Consider the following 22219-nt stretch of genomic DNA (forward strand, 5'->3'; position numbering starts at 1 on the left):
GGCTGACCTGCCGCCCCCTCAGCCGCCATGGTTTCACACTCAGCAAGGGAGATTTCCGGGATGGCCTGTGCCTCCGGTACGGCTGGACACCTCCTCGGCTCCCAAGCCTCTGCGTGTGCAGTAAGCCGCTGAATGTGAGTCACGCCCTGTCGTGCCCGTTTGGTGGCTTCCCGACGCTGCGACACAACGAGGTGAGGGACATCACCGCCAGAGCTCTGAGGCAGGTCGCTCACAACGTGACAGTGGAACCCCACCTCCAGCCCGTCACCGGAGAGGCCTTCCGCCATCGCACAGCTGTCACGGAGGAGCAAGCTCGGCTGGACGTTGCGGCTAGTGGTGTGTGGGGTGGCCGATTCGAGCGCATCTTTATTGATGTACGGGTGTTCAACCCTTTTGCGTCTTCGAATCGTGCCACCTCCCTCGCTGCTAGCTACAGACGCCATGAACAGGAAAAGCGCCGGAAGTACGAGGAGCGAGTACGTGAAGTTGAGCATGCCTCCTTCGTGCCCGTTGTGCTCTCTGCCTCTGGTGGCTATGGCAAGCATGCCAATGCGTTTTTCACGCGGATCGCCTCTCTCCTGGCTGAGAAGAGTAAGGAGCCATATGGGCAGGTTATCTCCTTGCTGCGCTGCCGCCTTGGGTTTGCCCTGGTGCGTTGTGGTGCTATGTGCCTGCGTGGCTCAAGGAGCATGTTTGCTCCTGCCATGCCTGAGTCCCCTGCTGTGCTAGTGGCGGCGGAGGCACGCATCCAGTGAACCTGCACAGTGCAGTGATCCTACTGAGTGACAGACTCTGTAAATACTGTATCTGATGATTCGTTTTTATATATGTGTTGATTCTTCACAAAATGTGTTATTTTGCCCGTACAAGAGGCTCAGTTTTCCGTGTGAAAAAAAAAAAAAAAAAACACAGAGCTGGATCGCCGTTGCACACTCTGGGGGTTATGTACTCTTGGTCCTACCCGTATGAGAAAAGGGAAATGCGTACACTCATGATGAACACGTGGCTTTTAGTCGTAGTTCGCATGCGCTGATCCCAAACCGCGGGAATCTCCAAGTTTCAACCACCTCTGAAGCTTGGAGAGCTTGGAGAGCTTTGGAGAGCCTCCTAAAAGTCGGAGAGGATATAAGAACAGCTCTCGAACTTTTCGGAGAGTCTCCAACTTTTCCGAGAGGATTTAAGAACGCACCCTTACACTGATTTTTGCGCTTTTGGGCCCAAATAAGTCTTGATGACGGCAAAAATAATTGTCAACTGAATACGGAAGTGAACGAATTTGGTCGAAAGTGTCGAACCACCTTCATGACGAGCAACCGTTTGTGGCCACTGTTTGTGAACTTGGAGCTTGTTATGGTGTGTGTCGGCAGGAATTTTTTTATGGCGATCAGGAAACATTTTTCACATCGAAATCAGTGGTTACCCTTTGAAATTGAGATGTTCAAACAGCGAATTTTCTACGTCGAAATGAAGTTGGAGCACCATCGAGTTTGATTATTCCGATTTCCTTGGTGGGCTAAGGTAAGGGTAATTAACAGCTAGACATAAAAATCTCACCTGTTCACGCCCTGTATAATCCAACTTCGACCTTCAAAGTGGGCGTACTCAGGCAACATAAATCATACATGCCGTATACATAAACCTTTGAAGGGAGCATGAAAACACGCAAACGCATACCTGTGTATACATGTACATTGTGCATGCACATGTATGTGTGTACATTGTAGACCCTAGTTTGTGTTCCTCTGTGTGTCTCGGTGTGTCGTCAATGCTGTATTCGACAACCGTAAGCATAAGGAGAAAGTTGCCGTTGTACGCGCTCTTGTGTGTAGTATGTGTGCCGCGTTCAGTTGCTGTCTAGTATGAGATATCGGTACATGCAGCTGGGCTGGTGGTGCGTATTGCCTTGATGTGGATCACCTAACTCGTGGCCTTCTAAAGCCCCTTCGAAACGTATGCCGTTTCAGATGTATGGTCTCGTGGTGTGTGTGTGTGTGTGTGTGTGTGTGTGTGTGTGTTGTGTGTGTGACTGTGTGTGTGTGTGGTGTGTGTGTGTGCATGTGTGCGTGTGTGTGTCAAAATGCATGCCGTTTCAGATTTATGGTCTCATGGTGTGTGTCTGTGGTAGGGACCGGCGGATTCTGCTCGAAAAGGTGGCAGATTCTGCTCGAAAAGCAGTGAAATTGGCAGAACCATACAAACCTTATGGCGGGCAATTCCTCGAATTCTGCTCCATTTCTTTATCCACATACCAAACATGCATGAACCTTACCAGAAAAAGTACCGAATTCTGCCAATTTTTCTGCCGGCAGTATCCGCTGGACCCTAGTCTGGGGGGGGGGGGGGTTGTGTGTGTGTGTGTGTGTGTGCGCGTGTGTGTGTGTGTGTGAGTCTGTCTGTCGCGCTCACAATATCTCGTTTTCTGCTTATGAAGCTACATGTACATGTACATGTATGTGTTATTTGTAGAAGATTATAATGTAGAGGTGACTGTCTGCTTTGCGTTCCTCTCTGCTTGGCCTGCATTATCAATTTAGCAGTACTGGTTTTTGTTCTTCACACGTACCCCCCCCCCCCCCCCCCGCACACAAACACACACACACACACACACACACACACACACACACACACACACACACACACACACGCGCATGCTTATGTATACGGTTTCAGTTTGAAAAATGCAAATTGTCCTGTACATGTGTGCGTCTGATGCATTCACACAAACTTCAACGGTCTATGCATATACCATGCACGCGTCACTTCTCATTTGAGGAAAGAAAACCAAAGCATATCAATTCAATTCATACATGTATACAAACTTTTAAAAGTGAGTGAATGTACAACGTACGTTTGTCTTGTTTATGCTGTGTGTCACTTTGCTCTGGGCATGGAAATTCTGTCGTATTCGCGAATTGTCGTTGTATACGCAGTGGTTATTAGAGAAGTTGACTGTATGTGAATGTACAAAGTACGTTTGTCTTGTTTATGCTGTATGCCACTTGCTCGGCCACCCGTGTCGCGTTCTCTGTTTCAGCTATTGCTACTACACTGTTCTAGCTCTCATGTGTGCATATCCGTGCTCGTTTGTATTCCTCCGACGGTGTGGCACACACATGTGATGTATGCGAAGTGTATCCGGCATGTACGAACAGTGTGTGTGTATCCGCGGCACGCATGTTTGTGCTCCACGCGTGCATGTAGGATCTAAACGTGTGTAACGCAAGCGTGTGGGGCACACCCATTACGTCTGCGGCACCGTGACATGGCCAGTATGTGATGTCCGACACGGGTGTGCAGGAGTAGCGCATGGGCGTGTTCGCAGTGTGCACGTCTATACTGCAGCGTATTGTCCTCTTTCCTGGTCCCAGGAGTGTTTTGGATCTGTGGAAAGCACGTGAACTGAATACAGTGCAGTTAGTTTGAACTCTTGCGTGCTTTCTGTGCACAGCCTTTTATCTACGGAATTGAGTATGGTCAAGAAATGCGTCTGAAAAACCTGGAGCACCATCGATTTTGCCATAACCATTACTCGAATGTCCGAGAGCAGGGTCGAGGGCAACCACATTGTCGAAAATTACACCTGTTCACGCCCTCCTTTCAGGTTACTGGCTCGTTTTCGCCGACTGCTCTGAATCGTACGAAAAATTCAAATGTTCTCCGCCGAATAGCATCGTCACAAAGTCTTCCGGATCATTTTCGATATGCACCTCGCGAACATACCACCTTCCTGCACCCATACACCACAAACAATGCATGCTCCATTCGACGAGGTGGGTGTCATGAGTGTTCTTTCACGTCAGTCGCCGAAAGTCATCTCAGGGCCGTGAGAATCGTTCTCAAGAAAAAGATCGCAAAAATCAGTGTAAGTCTCGATGGAACGCTTGAGGATGGACTGTACGGAACTGGAGTTCACGCGCCAGAATTCAGAGATTTTGTAGGTACTGGAACGAATCGAGCAAAAACGGATGGGCTCGTGCGAGAAATTGAGAGTTTGGATGCATGCTTTCAGAGCTAGGCTTTTCCACATTATTCGAAAAAATATTGGAAAGATGTGGATGTAAAACTCGATTTTTTGGGGGAATGATGTTATTCTCAAAAATGGATAGATTTGAAAAAAATTCAAAAAATCACCCAATGTGCGAAAATTATTCACCCGTTGCCATGGCAACAAGATGGCTGCCAATTTCATTCGAAGCAGGGATTCGTAAAATACCGGTATCTTACGACTCCCTGATTCGAAGCATGTACAGTCATATGTGTGTGTTATTGTTGGCATCAGCTCAGGGAACCCTACAGTACAGGACATGTATACCCGTGCATGCATGCACATCATCATGCACTGCCGCCTGCCCGCGCGGACCCAGTGCCGGGCATATTTCAAGAGTCAGGTTACGTCAGGTGCGGGGCAAGGTCAAGTCTTGCCAGCAGAAGAAAATGCCTGTAGGCTAAAGTTTAGCTAACACTTGCAACTTGAACTTGTTGTTTTTGAAGAAAATCTGGCAAAAATCACGCCAAATTTGTTATTTTTGAAGAAAATCTGGCAAAAACCACGCAAACGTTGTTGTTTTTGAAGAAAATCTGGCAAAAATCACGAAAGATGCATTTTTACAACGGGGATTCATTTTTACCCCCAAGATGCAAAAATTATGCAAAACATAATGTGGAAAAGCCTACACGCGTGATGAAGGCAAGTTACGTAATGAAGGCAGCGCGCCGCGCACTGCACTGACCCATAATCACAGTTGCATACTCTTATTTATGCACTCTTGATTATACCCTACAACTTACTTGTAAGGCCCCGGTCACACGTGCACTTTTTTTGGCGGTTCCGCCAAAGCGTAACTTACGCGGAGGCGTAAGTTACGCTTTGGCGGAAAGTTTGGATTTCGCTACGCCAAAAAAATGCGAGCGGACCCTCCGCTTTCGCGGATCCGCTTTGGCGGAACCTGCATGGTGATGGCTTTGGAGATTTGAGTTTGATATTGATGTAAACCAAACTAGTAATATTCAAATACACCTGTACTGGGCCGCAGTGAATGCGCCCCAAATCCACGAGTGTACTTGACAGGAGACATTCAGCAGCCTAGCCTGTCAGCGATCCACGATAGCTCTACTTGTACAAGCGAAGGTCGCTTCAACTCGGACAAGAACATCTAAAATTTCATAGGACGTGCTGCATTTGCATTCTCTCCGCCAAAGCGGAGCGTTGAGGAGCACAGTAGTCTACATATATGTATGTGTGACCGCTGCATCGTGTGGTCCGCCAAAGCGGCTGCGGTAGTTCCGCTTTCCGGCTCCGCAAAAGCGGTGCAAGCTTTTCATGTGTGACCGTGGCCTAAAGCGGGATTCACAGAAGCTTTTTTGCGATGCGACACGCGATGCGACGCGATCTGCGATGGATGCGTGCGATGCGAACTCGCGAAATACCATTCACAGAAGAAGTCAGATCATGGTGATGCGACATCTTGCTGATTTTGCTACGTCACCATGATATTCGCGCGGTTTGATACAACTTGTACAAATTTAAAGGCAACTCTTGAACCTTTGTACAACTTTGCTGTAGAAAAGGTCAAAATCGTACGCCAAATCGCTTGTCGCATGCGCATCGCATCGCATCGCAAAAGTTGAGCCATGCTCAACTTCTGCGATGTGCAGTAAAAGTACCGAATTCTGCCAATTTTTCTGCCGGCATTATCCGCCAAGGCCTACTGCAGACGCGTGCTCGACCCCGTTGGATATGTACGCAACAGTGCCCACCCTCCTGACCAGGGATCTCACCAGGGAGTCGTTTTTTGACGACTCCCTGGATCGCACAAACCCTGCGTTTTGTCGGGTCTGCACGACTCCTGGCTCTTGACCTTTGGTCGGTGTACGAGATGCACGAACAGTTTTCGTAGTGTGAGTACTTTTTCATGTAGCACTGAATGCGGCAAGTAGGACTCGCCCATCCGCCTGTAGCAACCCGCTGCGCGCTTTATGGATTATTTGTGTTTCGTCTGGTTTACCATAGATTTTCAGGTTTTTCCCTTTTGCGTCACACTTGCTTTTGCGGAGGTGTACAGCACAGCGTACATGTATACACCATGTTTGTAACTCACGAACTCACGTTGTATTCCCGTATACGATTTTCTTGCACATGCCGCGCGTTCGTATGAACCTTGAACTCTGCGGTGCCAAGAAGCGGGAGTATGGCGAAAGAGTTAACCAAGTTGAACATGGCTCGTTCACACCACTGGTCTTCTCCTCTTGCGGCGGAATGGGTCCAGAGGCAGCCATCGTCGTCAAGCGGATTGCTGATGCTCTGGCTTCTAAGCGCAAGGAGAGCTACAGCAAAGTCGTTTGCTGGATGCGCTGCTGCTTGGCTTTCTCTCTTGCTAGGTCTGCGATCCGGTGCGTTCGAGGATCACGCTCCGTTCGCCGCCGTCACATCAACCTTGTGCCTGTCGACCTCGTCCAGGCTGAGGCTCGCCTTGCTACGCATTAGACTGTCTTCACAGCCATTTTAGCTTCCTCCTTATTGGACTGTTTTCACAGCCATTGTAGCTTCCTCCGTATAAGACTGTTTTCACAGCCATTTCAGCTCATTTTCTCTCGGGACTAAGCTGTTGACCTTGCACTTGTGTTTATTTTGCCCGTACAAGAGGCTTGGAACCACGAAAAAAAAAAAAAAAAAAAACTCTGCGGTACAACCCAGTCCCGTACGGCATGCATTTGTACACACTGAGTTATCCGACTTGTTTATTTTTCTCCTCTGCCGTTGTCTTTCGGCTTCTTCCCCACTCGATTGACAACAACAAGTACTCTGTTTTCTACTCTCACAGTCTTGGTGTTCGTGGGTGAATTAGTATAGTAATTGGAGCCGCTATCCTCCAAACGCCCCTCCCCACCTGAAGCGTCGAGGAGGTAGGGGCGCTCTGGCGGGATTTTACGGTATTATTTTTCTTATTTTGTTATAGGCGATTCACACGACAGGCAAATCCACGTTTACAGGAAAGTCACCATGGAGATATTCCTGCGGGTGACCAAAATTTGCCCGCGGGAATCAAAAGTGTCCATGGCCTTTTTGCCCGTAGTCGCTTGGGCACTTTCAATTTTCAAAAGTCCTGTGTACATTTGAGTCCAACATTTCTAGGGCTATCCTAGCTGATAGAGTGGGTCTCTAGGAGTGTTTTGGCACTAGGGTGCCATCTCGGAGCTGGGGCATAAGGGAGCGGCGAGTGGAATACTGCGTGTCCAATTCCCTGTACAATTTAGATCATGTAACCATGGTAACGGCGCTGACTCATTCAAAGACTGGCAGAATTTACGTCGTATTGTCGACTTTCCGAGTTGCCTATGTGACTGTAAAGTACACCAGGCACGCAGATACATTGAATGTTTGATGATAGGATGATGTGGACTGTATAGACCTCTTCAGGTTCCTGAAATATCATACTATTTTTGGTTCAAAGCTAGCTACACACTAGAGCACAATCAGGTATGTACAGTAGAAAGTTACTCCTGTGATTAGTTTATACTATTGCAGAGTTCCATTACTAGATTCAAAGTTCCATAATGTGTGCCAGGATTTTATAGTTTGGTAGTATGAGTCCGGAATGATGCCCGAGCACTCAGTGTGGCATGACAAATCGGCAAATCACGAAGCACAGTTGGAAACCGCCTTACTGCCATCAAACAATCATCTCGTCATAACACAATCAAGCCTGTCTACCTCAGATAAGCAAGTGTCTTAGTACACTGTTCTTGATATCATAGGTGTCCTCAGTCATGGGACATTTGGTGATTATAAAAAGTACACAGCAAATGTTTAAAACCGGCACCTAAGAAATCACGGGATGGCCCACGCCTGTTATTAAAAATACACCAAAATGATAAGAATTCTCAAGGCAGAGACCAATGCGCAGCAACACGTACACATACAGTGTTTGCATTTGAGCTGCAATCGCAGCAGTTGGCACTGAGTGTCAGTAACACTCTGTTAACAAGTTACGGCCGCGAGATACATGTATATAGCAAGGAGCATGACTTCATGCCTGGCGTCGCGGGTCACAAGAGAAAACCCGAGCATTAGAAATAATATTAATACACAATGAGAGGCTTTGGGATGCGTCTAGGCAATGCAGTGTAGCCATTCACTGTGGAGAGAGGAGTCAGTGACTGCTATACTAGGTTGTCGTGCACGGGTGACTTATAACCTAGTTACTTGCAGTGACAGTATCGGTAGGACTAGTAAGTATGCTGGCATAACCTGTACAGGCAAACAGTAGAAATAGCATGGAACATGACCAGGTACAAGTGCACAGCGAACATACTGAGGCGCGCTGTCGAAAAGCACGATGGAAGTGGTTGACCTGGAATGTTCTGTGGCGCGCTGTCGAAAAGCACGATGGAAGTGGTTGACCTGGAATGTTCTGTTGGGGACTGCCAGCTACACTTGGTTGAACGCAGCTCACTTCCCCGGTGTAAACACTGTAAGCCAACACACACAAATACATGACCTGTCTCAGCACCAAAGGAAACATCTGCCAGGCACAGAACGCGTTCACGCAGAAGATCTGTGATGGCGTGATACTTCTATGTACTATGGAAGGCTATGCACACATATCCTGATGTAGACTATCTTACAGTATGTTTTACATGGAAGCTACCTTGCTTGGACCAACAGTGTACAATCATGCACAACACACAGCCATGAAAAACTTACAAGTAACTACCTGACACTTGACTAACATTCACTTTTGAAACATACTTAGGGAAATCAAACAGGCCTTACCGTGACCAGAAATCCATGGAAAGCTGATGTTCAGCAGTTATTCCGCGATCTCGTGGGAGGGGTTGTCAACATCATCAGTTTGACCATCTTCATCATCAGCACTGTCTTCATTGTCTCCATGAAGTGTAGGTGCTGCAAGCACTTCGGACACAGCATTGTGCGGATTCGCGCAGGAACTGCATTGGCATGCATCGGTGCAAGAAATGGAGGACTGTAGGCATGAGCACCGGCGCGTTGAACATCCAGTGGCGCAGGCACACCGGATGATCGCCATCAGCTCTGGTGGTGCAGGAGGAAGAAGACCCCACATGATCATGACATTAGAGTCGTCTACCCTCCATCCATGATCACTGATGCTGGGTAGGTCTGGGGATGCGACCAGTGCCCGTTTCCACACACCAGCCTGGTAGTTGGCCCGTTTGACGTGCTGCTCCGAGCTATCGGGAGTCACTGCGAATTGTTGCAGCATTGACGATGTTATTGCTCGCACTAAACGATATGCATTGGGTCAGTGGCTCCTTTTTCCCACTTCTTCTTTTTGACAGGTGCTGGCAGAATAGGCACAAATTTAAATCTGTCTGGCTCCCATTGGAACGGGTCCGCTTTTTGGGGGGCTCAACATCTCTTTGCTCAGGCTCGCTGTCATCACTGTCATCATCATCATCATCACCTTCACTACCTTCGTCGCCACCAACAGCCTCGACGGGCCGGGACAGACTCAGCAACGGCTGTCTTCTTCAAAGTCTTTTTGTTTGTGTACCACTTGTAGCAGGCTTTGTGGTATAGAACTTCGCCGCAAGTTTCTCTATCAAGATTTCGGATCGACATCCAAGCGTCATCTCTCTTCGTCTCAGCTGCATTCCATAGGGTAGTCCAGGTAGTCTCCGTCAAGCGCTTGAGAGGCTGATGAGCAGGAAAATTCGGGTTGTGACATATGCATTTCACTCCTTCACCTGAAGCTTTCGCCAAGGAAACAGTTTCCAGCCCCGAATCGTCTGCCATGTCGAACAAGACAACTAACAACAGGAATCATAAACACTTGCACCTTCTTATCTGCCATCTACCTGTCTAGGTTGTCGGACAGATCGGCAAAGAAACTTAGAGAGGCCATGCGATCGGCATTGGATGAAAGCAAAAACACAATTGTCGAACCAGTCAAGTAAGTTTGAAATTTAGTCGTGGGCGGACGTCATCATCCTTTTTACTTGCGCAGAATTCGCATATGCGTGTTTTGAGCATGCGCTTAATTTGCACAGTGTTCGTCTTCGTATTCAAACAAGTCGCCGTAACTCCCTTCAGCCCCAACGCAGAAAAGGCACCCAAGCGCGAAATTGTTTGCCCTGCCGATCTCCAACACGTCCAACCACCCACGAAATGTTGGACTCAAATCGACACAGGAAATCAGAAACGAGCACTTTTTGAGAAACCGGCCAACTGACTACCGCGGATGCACTCATCTGCGGGCACTTTTACAGTTATGAGGCTGTGAGGTCGTACTATGGTACGGTAGTCTTGAACCCTGGTTGTTTGGCCTTTGTTTTTGGGTACTCATTCCAAATCACCACAGTAACGCCGTATACTCACCGGATACTCGAGGTATATTATGGCACCGCAGGCCGCGCACCTGAGGGCCTTTCTGGAAGCCTTACTCGATCGGATAGAGCGAAACTGAGCACCCTGGGATGCGAGCAGTTTTTAGTACTCCCGGGTCCAAAATCTCACCACCAGGCCGGGCTGATCAAAACGTCTGCCGGGTCTACAGCCTACAAACGTGGATTTGCCGACACTGTGCTGTCGACGACATGTCCGGCAAGGGGTCCTTGCCTTGCGTGAAAGCAAGGAACGCTTTTTTTTTTAGAAAGGAAGCTTCTTCTCCAAAATTTAAAAAAATTTGAAAATTATTCCTTCTGAAAATATCATCGCGTTCTTGACCTCGAAGCTGACTGCTGAATGCGATTAGGAAAGAAGATTCCTGAAGATGCACCAGACTGATTCTGGCAAGCCGTCTGTCGTCTGGATATGCACTGTTGTTCGTCATGGTCAGCAATCTTCTACGTTTGTCCTTTCGTTTTCCTGACCACGATGATGACATGCAGCTCTCATGCTCAGGTTAGTGCTACTTGTATGTCTGGGCACACAACACATCTGAGATGCACCCACTGACGTTATCGTACTGAAGAATGCAGCAAGGGTTCCTCGGATTCTCTTGATTTCGGAACAAATTTCCTTTGCTTTCACCCTCTCCGTCTCTTCCCCATGCCCTCCATGCATGCACAATCGAGTCTGCATTTCAAATGTTGTTTTTACTTTGGCAGTGCGTTCGATAACGTTAGGATAGTCTAAGTTAGGTGTTCTTCTCTTCAGGCTTATTGGGCCTGTAAAAATTCTAAAAAATAGCTTCCAAATGCTAAACGCAGGTCCCTATGAATACGGTTCTGCTGGGCAATGATGTTTGCACCAATCTACACTCTATGCAGCTGTCACAGCAGCGACAACTGATCCTCTCTCTCTCTCTGATCACTATTTGATAAAGCCAATCTTTAAATCGCTGTTGCACAGGATCTCGGGTGGGAAGAAGCGATGAATCGATACATGGCAGTGTGAATAAAAGAAGAATAAATTCACAGTGCACGTGAGACTCGGTTCGAAAGACTGAGTTTCTGCACTCGTAAGAACGTCACACCCCGGGGATCATGATAAAGAAAATATAGGTCGTGAAAATGACTGAAAGAACCAAAAAAGTATTTGATCTTCCAGCCAGCTTAACCTGGCACTACCATACTAGCAGTGCTACCAAGTACCAGCCCTCCATATTTTTCTGTATTTGTACGGAAAATCACTCCTTGTCCGCACTACAGAATTTGAGCAAATGGTATAGAAAATCGAAGAGGATCAATCAGCTGTGTAGAAGCATTGCAAGTGTAAGCTGAGCGATGAATAGTCTTGTACCAAAGCGAGTGCATGCCGTACCACGACAACATGTACATGTAGCACAAAAAATAATGTCGTGAGTGCAAGTCACACATGTTTTACACTACCAAATGCAGCCACTGACATGCATGTGCGTGTCAAAAAACCTTTGTAGTGCAAGTATGCATGCAATGTACACGGCAGTACGCAACACACTGCAAGATACGGAAAATCAGACTGAGTCTGAGTACGCAAAACAGACTCAATTGGTGGGCAGCTCTGTACTGGCCTGTACGGAGGGAGTGAATCTCAATGTATGCAATGCACGCACTTCGGCCGACAGTGAAAACTATGCTAGTCGCGTAGGTTTGCAGGATGAATGTGAGTCCTTTAAGACAAGCGCCTGAGTGGAGTAGCCCACCGAAAGAAGAGTACTTGACACCGCGAAGTGGAGTCTGCGCATACAACAGTGAGGGGGTAAAATTAGCTATGACTGATTCTGCATGTGTGTCACATTACTCTAGCAGATAGGCACACGTGTTGTTCCAAAAAGATGCTTATGTCAGTGTCTGAATATATCATGTACCAGGTAATATTGTTGCCAGGATCTCACGGTGAGAGTCAGACTTGGATATGGTATCAATTAGGGGTGAAACGATTACACTTTTCAACTATCGGTTAACCTACCCTTGCATCGATTCGATTATCGATTATGATATCGATTACTGTGTCCTAGAAATTGTCGCGCCAGACCAGCACAAAGCATGCCGTGTTGACACACATGCAGATAAACCCCGTACTCTACACAATGCAGTGGCACATCACGTGCAGGTGCAGACAGTCAGTTTTTTTTAGTTTTTTTTCACAGCCCTACTGGAAAACATATGGACAACAAAAAGAAACGAGGAAAAGGACAAAGTACAGTATCTAGTAGTGCTGTACATGACATCTTTTGATTCTTGCAGACGTTTTCTTTTTTTAGAATCGCGTAATCGAAACAGACAGCGTAATCGAAATCGTTTCCTTGTAATGATCGATTAGACGGATAACCGATATAATCGTTTCAGCCCTATTATCAATAAGTATAATAGCCGAAGGGCCCGTTTATGTGGTGTATGATTTCGTGAGCAAGATGAAGTGGCTACAGATGTGTTTTATATAACACCCTAAGAAAAGATCATCAATACTGGGGAAAGTGATTCTGGTAGCATGTTGTATCCAGTGTGGCATGACAGAGACTCCCTCGATTTAGGCTAAGGCCTGTGGAGAATCCATTTAATACAATACAATACGTACAGGCATCGAAACCTTCGGATTATATGCACTTTTGCTTGCCTCCTGGAGTGTGGTTGTACCTTGGTTCAGTAGACTTTGTTTTTCGAATTCGTTTCTATAACATTAGGTTTCTTTGTGTTGCTGCTATGTCTTTTCATGTGTTTGACAGGATTGCCATCTGTTGATGAATACCACTCTGAGGCACTCTCACGAGCGAAGGTGTTTGAGAATCCATGTTGGAATGATGGTCGTGTTGGCCTAAAGGTGCATTACATTGCCGATACTCGCCACCTCCACCCTGGAACATGTTCAATTTCTGTTTCTCGCATGGAAGGACCGAACGGGTTGTTTTCCTGCCTCAGTGGACCACTCAAGACTAAACAGCACTGATGGAAGAAGATTTGCCGTGAATCTCGCTCACATAATCAGCCTGTTTAATTGCTGTACTGAGGTGACTGCTTCATAACAATGACCAAGCAGCATTAATTTTTGCATAGTACTGCAGCGCCCCTAAAATTGGAGAATATCGGATTTCTCTTATAGCATTGTGATTCATTTGTGAATAAACATCACTACTCTTTTTGAGAGCATAGCAATGACAGAGTTGGTTTGATGTATGACAAAAATGGAGCCGCTTTTTAAACCTGTACTGTATAATCAGTACCGCCGGAAGCAGTTTTTGATCGGTCGATCTGATCTGGTAGTTTCATGGCCTTTTATACTTTGTGTGTGATATGGCGGGTACACACGTCCTCCACAGCAGGAAACATTTGTTGGTGGCCAACAAGTTGGTCCGGTGATAACCTGACCAACCAGACTGGTTCCGGCGGGCCTGATAATTGTGGGGTTCATGAGCAGCTCAAGTACTTAGCATGGTTTTGGACATGTCCTCAGTTGAAACCGACTTCCCCAAGCGTTCTCTGAGGGGACCGAGGTCTACTCTATCAGTTCATGTATTCTGTGAAGTGACATGACCATTCGTGGGGACCTTGCTCATAACTGCAAAAGTCCGAATCAATTGAACGTTGTACATGTGCATGTAGTGAAAGCCACATGCAAAAATGCTGTTCCATGACACTCATCTGCCACCAAGCACTGGGTTCATTGGCTGAAAATATTCTTCGGCACAGTAAAGTTGTGCGCCCAAGAGTGTGGAAGCCTAGAACATCCAGCCTGGAATACTAAGAACACCACAGCCCAAAATTAAGAATTGCGGTGCTGGGTTTGTGCTGTTGTAAAACACGGGGATTGTTATTGATTGTTATGTTGTACACACATGTATTTGAGCGTTACCACTACATACACGTCTGTCATGCACACTACTCAATCTGAGGACAACATGCCGTTTCGCTCATCAATGCAGCACAGAGAAAATGAGGCAGATGAATGTCCTGCTAGGGAACATCGAATACTGTAAGACATGTTATTATAACGAGTCGCAAATTTAACGATTGTCCAAAATTCATAAGTTAACGAGAAGATATGTTTAACGACCTTGCAGTATTCCGGCCTATCCACACACAACATATATGAAGCAGTACGGCCTCAACGGATCTTATTATAACGAAGAAATGTCATCCGTTAACTTAAAGCGTTGGATTTACTTCCTCGTTATAATACATGTCTTACAGTACAGGTATAGAATCATGCCTTGCAGATCTCGTTACGGCCCCTTCGATGCATGTTTGAACATTAGATGGCTGTGTAGCTTCAGTTATCTCGGAATATGTTATCCAGCAGCAACAACGTTGGGCACCGATTAACGACACACACCTATTCACTATAATGAGTATGCGTTGGAACACTTTACCCCGAGTCATACTATAGCAGTGAATGCCATGCATGGGTTTACCTCACACACTGAATTTCATAATTTGACATCCAAATCACAGAAGAGTGGTGTTCCAAACTTTACGTAATTGCACTCCATGTCCTGCGCTACGGTAGAATACTTTAATAGAATACTTCTTATAGCACGTTCTTAGAAACAAATCGTATAGGTTCGAGGCTGTCAACCCAGAAATTTGTGATTTCACAGCCATAGATGTTACCAGTCACGTCACTGTATACAGTAGGTATGCAGAAGAAAATACTAGTAACTCTTTGTGGAAGAGCTGTGCCAAAATGTGTACAGTACAGTAAATTAATAAAAAGAGCAAAAAGCAGTGACAAGGCTGTGCATGATGTAGATCTATTCGTACCAGTAAGTACAGTACACCAGTGAAACTGTTGGTGTAGTACTGGTATACTACTATAATTATGGCATGGCCCATGCCACTACAATCTATTTGCAGTGGGCCGCAGTAGGCCAGTGCAACAGAAAGCAATTCAGTAGCTGTGTGCAATGTGAACATCTATGACATGCAAGTAAACTGCCATACAGCACAATCGATTACTCTCAGCCCACATAAGTACAATGTAGGCCAATCAGTAGTATAGATACATAGAGCACACTCTACATCATACATAGTTAGCACCAAATCTATATTGTCGATGTAATTTGCAATGACGAAATGATGGCAAGCGTGCTTGATTCATCATAATACTGCCTTGAACTTGGGTGGAAGTTAGTTGTAAGTTCAGTGGTCGAGGTACGCAGAGCTGCTCCAGCTTTCAGAATCCTGCATGAAAAAGGCAGAAAGCAAATGTAGGTATAATAGTAGCAAGCTGACGTAAAGAGCCTGTCTTTCAATACAATAATTCTATCCACTGCATGGACAGACCTGGTGCTTCATTCACCTCTGTTTCTTGCTTTCTCAGAAAACCTACTTCCTCCTTCTGCCATGTAGCTCATGACATACATTTTCTTTACGCCTTTTCAGCCGTGGTCGACTTTCGCCCCTCCTGTTTGATTGGCAATTGCAGTCAACCTGGGGAATACTGACCCTCGATTGTGAATGAGAAAAGTGTCGCTATTGGTGTATTGTTGTTACTCGTGAGGTTGGAAGTATGCAATCAAATGGTCACTAGATCTGAAGATTGTGTCGTTATTTGCGAGTTGTTTTGTAAACCCGAGGTACATTATTCACAAGGTGGATTGTATATGCTATGGGATGTAGAATAACTAACCAAACAAGAATGGTGTAACAATGATTTGAGTCCATATCCAATTGGATGAACCTAGAGTGCATGATCCATTCCAGAAAGGCGATTTCAGTGAGTCTTGCATTGTCAGCAGCATCATACTTCCATTGAGCTATTTTTTCTTTTTCGAAACGACCCTCTCTTTTCAATTCGAACGAAGGTCAACATACGATTACGGCAGGCATGCATGCACTGATCTTCACTGTATACATGTGCATGTATACTGTACTGTAGTCTGTACAGTCAACTAGTCATGTTCCACTTGGCTTCCATAGGTGTAACTTGGCTTACGGTAAGTGTCACTACAAGTGCATAGTAGCCCCCCTCCGGGAGTGCGCGTGAACAGGAACTGTGAACTGGTAAAAGAATCATTCGACACCTTCGTTCGTTTCGATGGAGAAGGTTCATTTGGCAAATTGAGGCCTTCGTTTCACCCCTAGCCCCAGGAGCGAAATTTTCACTCCTTGGCTGCCTGTTTGAGCCGTCCTTGTTGAAGGGTTGATTTATGCATGCCTGCATATAGACCTTATTCAATAAACGTCACAATCACGTGAACCGGGGTCCCAGGAACCAGGGAGCGGCAAGAGACCTGCACTCAGTGCACAGAGGACTCGGCGTGGGAACATAGGAGTAGAAAAATACCGGTATTTTACTACTCCCTTGTACGAACTGGGCCTTTCTTGCCACTTGTTTCACGTAAAGCGTGCCCCCGCTTACGACAAATCCCTGGAGGCGAGTCCAAAAATCATGTTATCTAATAAGGTCTATAGAATTGTTGATCTAGACGTTTGGGTTTAACAGAGCAAGCCTGTGATTAAGAGCTGCACAGAACACAGGTCACGTAGAACTACCCAATATGGGGTCAAAACTCACACGTTTTGGGTACTTTGGTCTCATGTCGTCTCCCCAGGTGCTATGAATCCCTGATGCACATGTATCTACATATACAATGTAACCGTAACTCTACCAATGTTACGGACGATGACCCCCCCCCCCCGGCATACAGAAAGTTGCTATGTCCTGGCCCTCATACAGCATTGGGGAGGCACTGAATTACTTTTGCAAAAAAGGACTAGTGGAAAGTGGCACTACAAATTTTCTATTCCCAGAAAAGTGGCGTTCCAGCCGAGTGTATCTTTTAATTTATCGGTTTTCTCGGTTGGGATTTCATACCTGACAACCATCCCGATTTGGCCGGGACCGTCCCGACATCGAGGGCGGTAATAGGCACCCAAAAGTGCATTAGTTCCATGCCTCACCGCGAGCTACATTTGTATACATTTTCATGCCTAGGTATGTCATTCGATCTCAGGTTTGCAAAGGCTGGCAGGTATGGGATTTGTAGTGTGACCAGTTCTGCCTATTGGCACCTGCTGCGCAGAAGTGTCATTCCTACATCTTGGCTGCAAACATACAATCCTTAAATAAAATCAATCAATCAATCAATCAATACCCCCCCCCCCCCCCACACACACACACCACCAACAATGTTGGATCCTATTTACAGGACCTCACTCTATATGAAAGTGTAGCAGAGGCACTGCCAAAGTATAAAAACAACATTTGAAATGCAAGCTCCATGGGTGCATGCATGGAGGGCATGGGGAAGAGACGGAGAGGGTGAAAGCAAAGGAAATTTGTTCCGAAATCAAGAGAATCCGAGGAACCCTTGCTGCATTCTTCAGTACGATAACGTCAGTGGGTGCATCTCAGATGTGTTGTGTGCCCAGACATACAAGTAGCACTAACCTGAGCATGAGAGCTGCATGTCATCATCGTGGTCAGGAAAACGAAAGGACGAACGTAGAAGATTGCTGACCATGATGAACAACAGTGCATATCCAGACGACAGACGGCTTGCCAGAATCAGTCTGGTGCATCTTCAGGAATCTTCTTTCCTAATCGCATTCAGCAGTCAGCTTCGAGGTCAAGAACGCGATGATATTTTCAGAAGGAATAATTTTCAATTTTTTTTAAATTTTGGAGAAGAAGCTTCCTTTCTAAAAAAAAGCGTTCCTTGCTTTCACGCAAGGACCCCTTGCCGGACATGTCGTCGACAGCACAGTGTCGGCAGATCCACGTTTGTAGGCTGTAGACCCGGCAGACGTTTTGATCAGCCCGGCCTGGTGGTGAGATTTTGGACCCGGGAGTACTAAAAACTGCTCGCATCCCAGGGTGCTCAGTTTCGCTCTATCCGATCGAGTAAGGCTTCCAGAAAGGCCCTCAGGTGCGCGGCCTGCGGTGCCATAATATACCTCGATACTCTGGCCGCCACCCGCGGCCGTGTGAACTGCGGCCTCACGTTTCACTTCCTGCGGGCACTTGACAAACGTGGATTTGCCTGTCGTGTGAATCGCCTATAATAATTATAGTAATCGTGGTCCACACTTTTTGATGACGTTTCACCTGCCTGCGCGCGCGAAATCAAACAAATCCTCTTGTTCTGGCCTGCGCAACGAATTAAAATTTGAATTTTAAAATTCAGGCGCACAAAACAATGCAAAGTACGGGAAATAGGTCGAGCCGCAACCGCGGCTCGCAGTTTTTGGTCAAGAATCGTAGCAAAAACTCGCGGTGAGCCGCGGACTCGCTGCTCCAGCTCAAGCCGCGGTCACTATGGTAATGATGACGTTTCAAGCCGCCCAACAGGCAATAGAGAGGTTCCGTGAAACGCAGAGAAATCACGTAGGCCCGGGAACTCTCTTCGCGCGATCGCGTTCCCGTAACGTTAGGGCCTTTTCACACTAGGTAAAAAACGCCGTATAAGTGACATTTTCATGAAAATCGTCATGACAATGGGTGGACAATGGCGCTAAAATGAAAACGGCGCACGTGCCTTTTACGACAAGCGAGGACCCCTGTAGAAAGTGCCATTCTTCCGTTTTCACATTCGTGAAGAGTTTTTTGTTGTGGCCGTCGTGTTGGTCGAGCGTTTCATCAACTCTCCTGGACAATGCCTTTGGTTCACTTCAACGATGAGTTAAAAAAATCGATCGAGCTGTGGGGCGAGCAGCAGCGGAGGAAAGGCGGTCAGATGATCAAAAGAAAAGTAAGGGAGATGGAGGTGGTGCAGGCTCTCAACAAGTATGCTGTGCAACTATATGGGGAAAAGAACGAGCATGAGTTCTCGCTCAAGGTTGTCAGCAATAAAATCGACCTCAAGTCGAAGGCGAGAGATTTCTACAAGAAGTACACAGCTTCAACCCAAACCGGAGCAGCTGTAGGTGATGGTTGTGGTGGCAATGCAGGCAATTTAGATCTCGCAGCTGCAGGTGCCGAGTGGGGCAACTTCAAGCTGTGGCACAAAACGTTTTCGGACGTACCAGGCTATGGGCCCATTAGCTCATTGAGCTCAGCGCAGGTGCTGTCTGTTCCTGCATCACCTGTTCGTCCGTGAGATCAACGCCAAAAGTCTTCTTCGCCGCCTATCATCACGAACAGGAGGCATTCTTCAACAAACACACCTGCACTGTGTGTGCTGTAACTAGTGTAAGTGTAAGCAAGGTTTCAAGTGTCACGCTCTTGAAACAGCACCAGTGCGGAACACCTACAGCGCTTGTCAAACTTGTCACGCGCCTCCTGGATTGTAGACAGTACTTGAACCGATTTTTCTTGGTCTGCACTCTGTTTATTGCCGGCATTGAGGGGCTGGGCTGGTGGCAGAACCGACGCCTGATTGAAATTCTCCTCCGCATCACCGTCCAGCTCGATCAGCGTTACGTCCTGCGATTCCACATCCGACTCTCCTCCGCACTGCTGTCATCAGAACTGCGATTGGACCAGGCCAAAAAATGACTATTCATCGTGAAGGAGTTCGGCTAAAACCTCTGGGGAGAAGCCCACAGCAAGAGCTAGCGACCGTCTTCTGCTTCGTTCCGCCATGACTCTCACCTTGTAATCTTCAAAAATCGACAGATCGTGACGTTTCGTTCTTTTTCTCGAAAAAATTACGAAGCACCTAAGGTCGGTTTTCGCAGAGCGCGGGTCATTTCTTGTTTTCCCTTGCATATCATCCCTTCATCATTCTGTGAGAACCTGTCCTATGGGCAGATGAGAAGGCATCTCTGCCTGTTCATTTGGTGAAGTAAAATAAACAACAACAACATCTACTGTACGGCGGCAGCGGCGGAATGCTCCTATCTTCTTATAAACAGATGTATATACATGGTTGACTTGATCCTCAAAGGTGAGGTGTTGGTCAATAATAAGGCCAAGATAACGCGCTGTGGCAGAAGGTCGAATATCGACACCACCGCATGCATTGGTAAGATCCAGCGGAAGAGGCAGAGTCTTTTTCCGAAGCACCATGAACTTCGTTTTCTGGGCATTCAAGATGAGACCAATGCTTCCAAGGTACGTATTTAGTCTGTTAAAGTTACTTGTCAACTTGTGCTGGAGTTCTTCTGTAGACTTGCAGTATATATGATGGACTCAGTAGAGCGTCCAGCCCCTATCAGATGTCCAACCCCTATATAGAGTCCATTGGTCCAAAATCCACTGTACAGAGTCCAAACTTGGAATCAACTGTGAGCTCAAAGTTTAGATGGACATCACTCCCTGTATAGAGTCCAACCAATTGGCTTCACCCCTATATAGAGTCCATTTGGACTACTGTATGTAGTCCAAACTTTGAAATCAACTATAAGGAGTCTTTATGTGGATAACACTCCCTGTATAAAGTCCAGCCAATTAGGCATCCCCTATCCAGAGCTCGAAATTAGACAGAGGATCTGCTGTAAGCAGTGAATATTGACCAGAAAACGGCCTCTCCCTTTAATCCTTTACATCATTCACTTCTCAAGATAAAAAATAAGTATTAAGGCGCCACTGCAGCCACTTCATTACATGAAAAACCCTACAAACACCATCCTCAAATCAAGTGGACTCTTTGCAGACGCTGCAAATTACAATATCTCAATCATGTATAGTGTTGCCAAATTATTGTGCACGCACACACACACATGCACACACCCACACAACGCCAAGAAAATACCTAGAAAAAAACCAAGAATCGAAAGAGAATAATGGAGAGCCAAGGATTAATTATTTGTTTTCAAATTATTGTGCGCGCGCGCACACACACACACAAACTTATGCAATTCCAAGAAAACACCAAGAAAAGAGTAGAGATACAATACACACGCAACTCCAACAGCCATGCAAACGTCCACCCATTTACACGTAAAGTCAAGAGGGATAACAAATAATTATACGAAACGAATGCATGCGTGGGCGGATGCACGGACGTTTACATACATGTACATGTAGTAGTGTCAGAGAGTAACATAGTGCACTAGTCAGCATAATACTAGCACGTGCTGAGAGTGCAATAGCAAGCTTCACCATTGCTTATGGCCATGCAAATGTTCAGCAGCACTCAGTTGCAGAGAGAGAGAGGGAGAGAGAGAGAGAGAGAGAGAGAGAGAGAGAGAGAGAGAGAGAGAGAGAGAGAGAGAGAGGAGAGAGAGAGAGAGAGAGAGAGAGAGAGAGAAGAGAGAGAGAGAGAGAGAGAGAGAGAGAGAGAGAGAGAGAGAGAGAGAGAGAGAGAGAGGAGAGAGAGAGAGAGGAGAGAGAGAGAGAGAGAGAGAGAGAGAGAGAGAGAGAGAGAGAGAGAGAGAGAGAGAGAGAGAGAGAGAGAGAGAGAGAGAGAGAGAGAGAGAGAGAGAGAGAGAGAGAGAGAGAGAGAGAGAGAGAGAGAGAGAGAGAGAGAGAGAGAGAGAGAGAGAGAGAAAGAGGGGAGACACAGAGAGAGAGAGAGAGAGAGAGAGAGAGGAGAGAGAGAGAGAGAGAGAGACAGAAAGAGAGAGAGAGAGACAGAGAGACAGACAGACAGACAGACAGACAAACAGAGAGAGAGAGAAAGATAGAGAAGAGAGAGAGAGAGAGAGAGAGAGAGAGAGAGAGATGGAGGGAGGGAGAGAGGGGTTGGGAAATTGTTAAAGTAAAATAGAAAGAACATTGAAAGCATAAGATAATTGGTGAGTTGACTGCAGCCTCAGCTATTTGGCCAGCAAAGTGATAATTGTTACAGTAGGCCAGCTATTACATGAACGAGGGAGCTACTTTGCCGCAACATAGAGCGAGGGAGAGTATATAAGCTAGCGAAAAAAGACACAGTCTCAGACGCGGTGTGTGCACTATGGCTGAGGTGGGCGTGAGAGGCTCTCCTTCCTTCTT

At 46.5% G+C, this 22219-nt stretch overlaps 1 protein-coding gene across 2 annotated transcripts in view; it reads right to left on the reverse strand.

The window, feature by feature from the left end:
* Nucleotides 1–411: 411 nt before the first annotated feature.
* The window catches only part of LOC135828892 (peroxinectin A-like), a 76731-nt gene continuing 54923 nt past the window's right edge, over nucleotides 412–22219 (reverse strand). Inside the window, exon 16 of one of the 2 annotated variants that reach the window (XM_065341324.1) lies at nucleotides 412–491. In XM_065341324.1, coding sequence (XP_065197396.1) covers nucleotides 427–491 — 65 coding nt within the window. In that variant the 3' untranslated portion in view covers nucleotides 412–426. Of the gene's footprint in view, nucleotides 492–8095; nucleotides 8146–22219 lie in introns of those variants that run through there. The other variant, XM_065341326.1, reaches the window with a different exon arrangement.

This window comes from Sycon ciliatum, chromosome 12 (assembly GCF_964019385.1).
Source record: "Sycon ciliatum chromosome 12, ocSycCili1.1, whole genome shotgun sequence".
NCBI classification, from domain to species: Eukaryota; Metazoa; Porifera; class Calcarea; order Leucosolenida; family Sycettidae; genus Sycon; species Sycon ciliatum.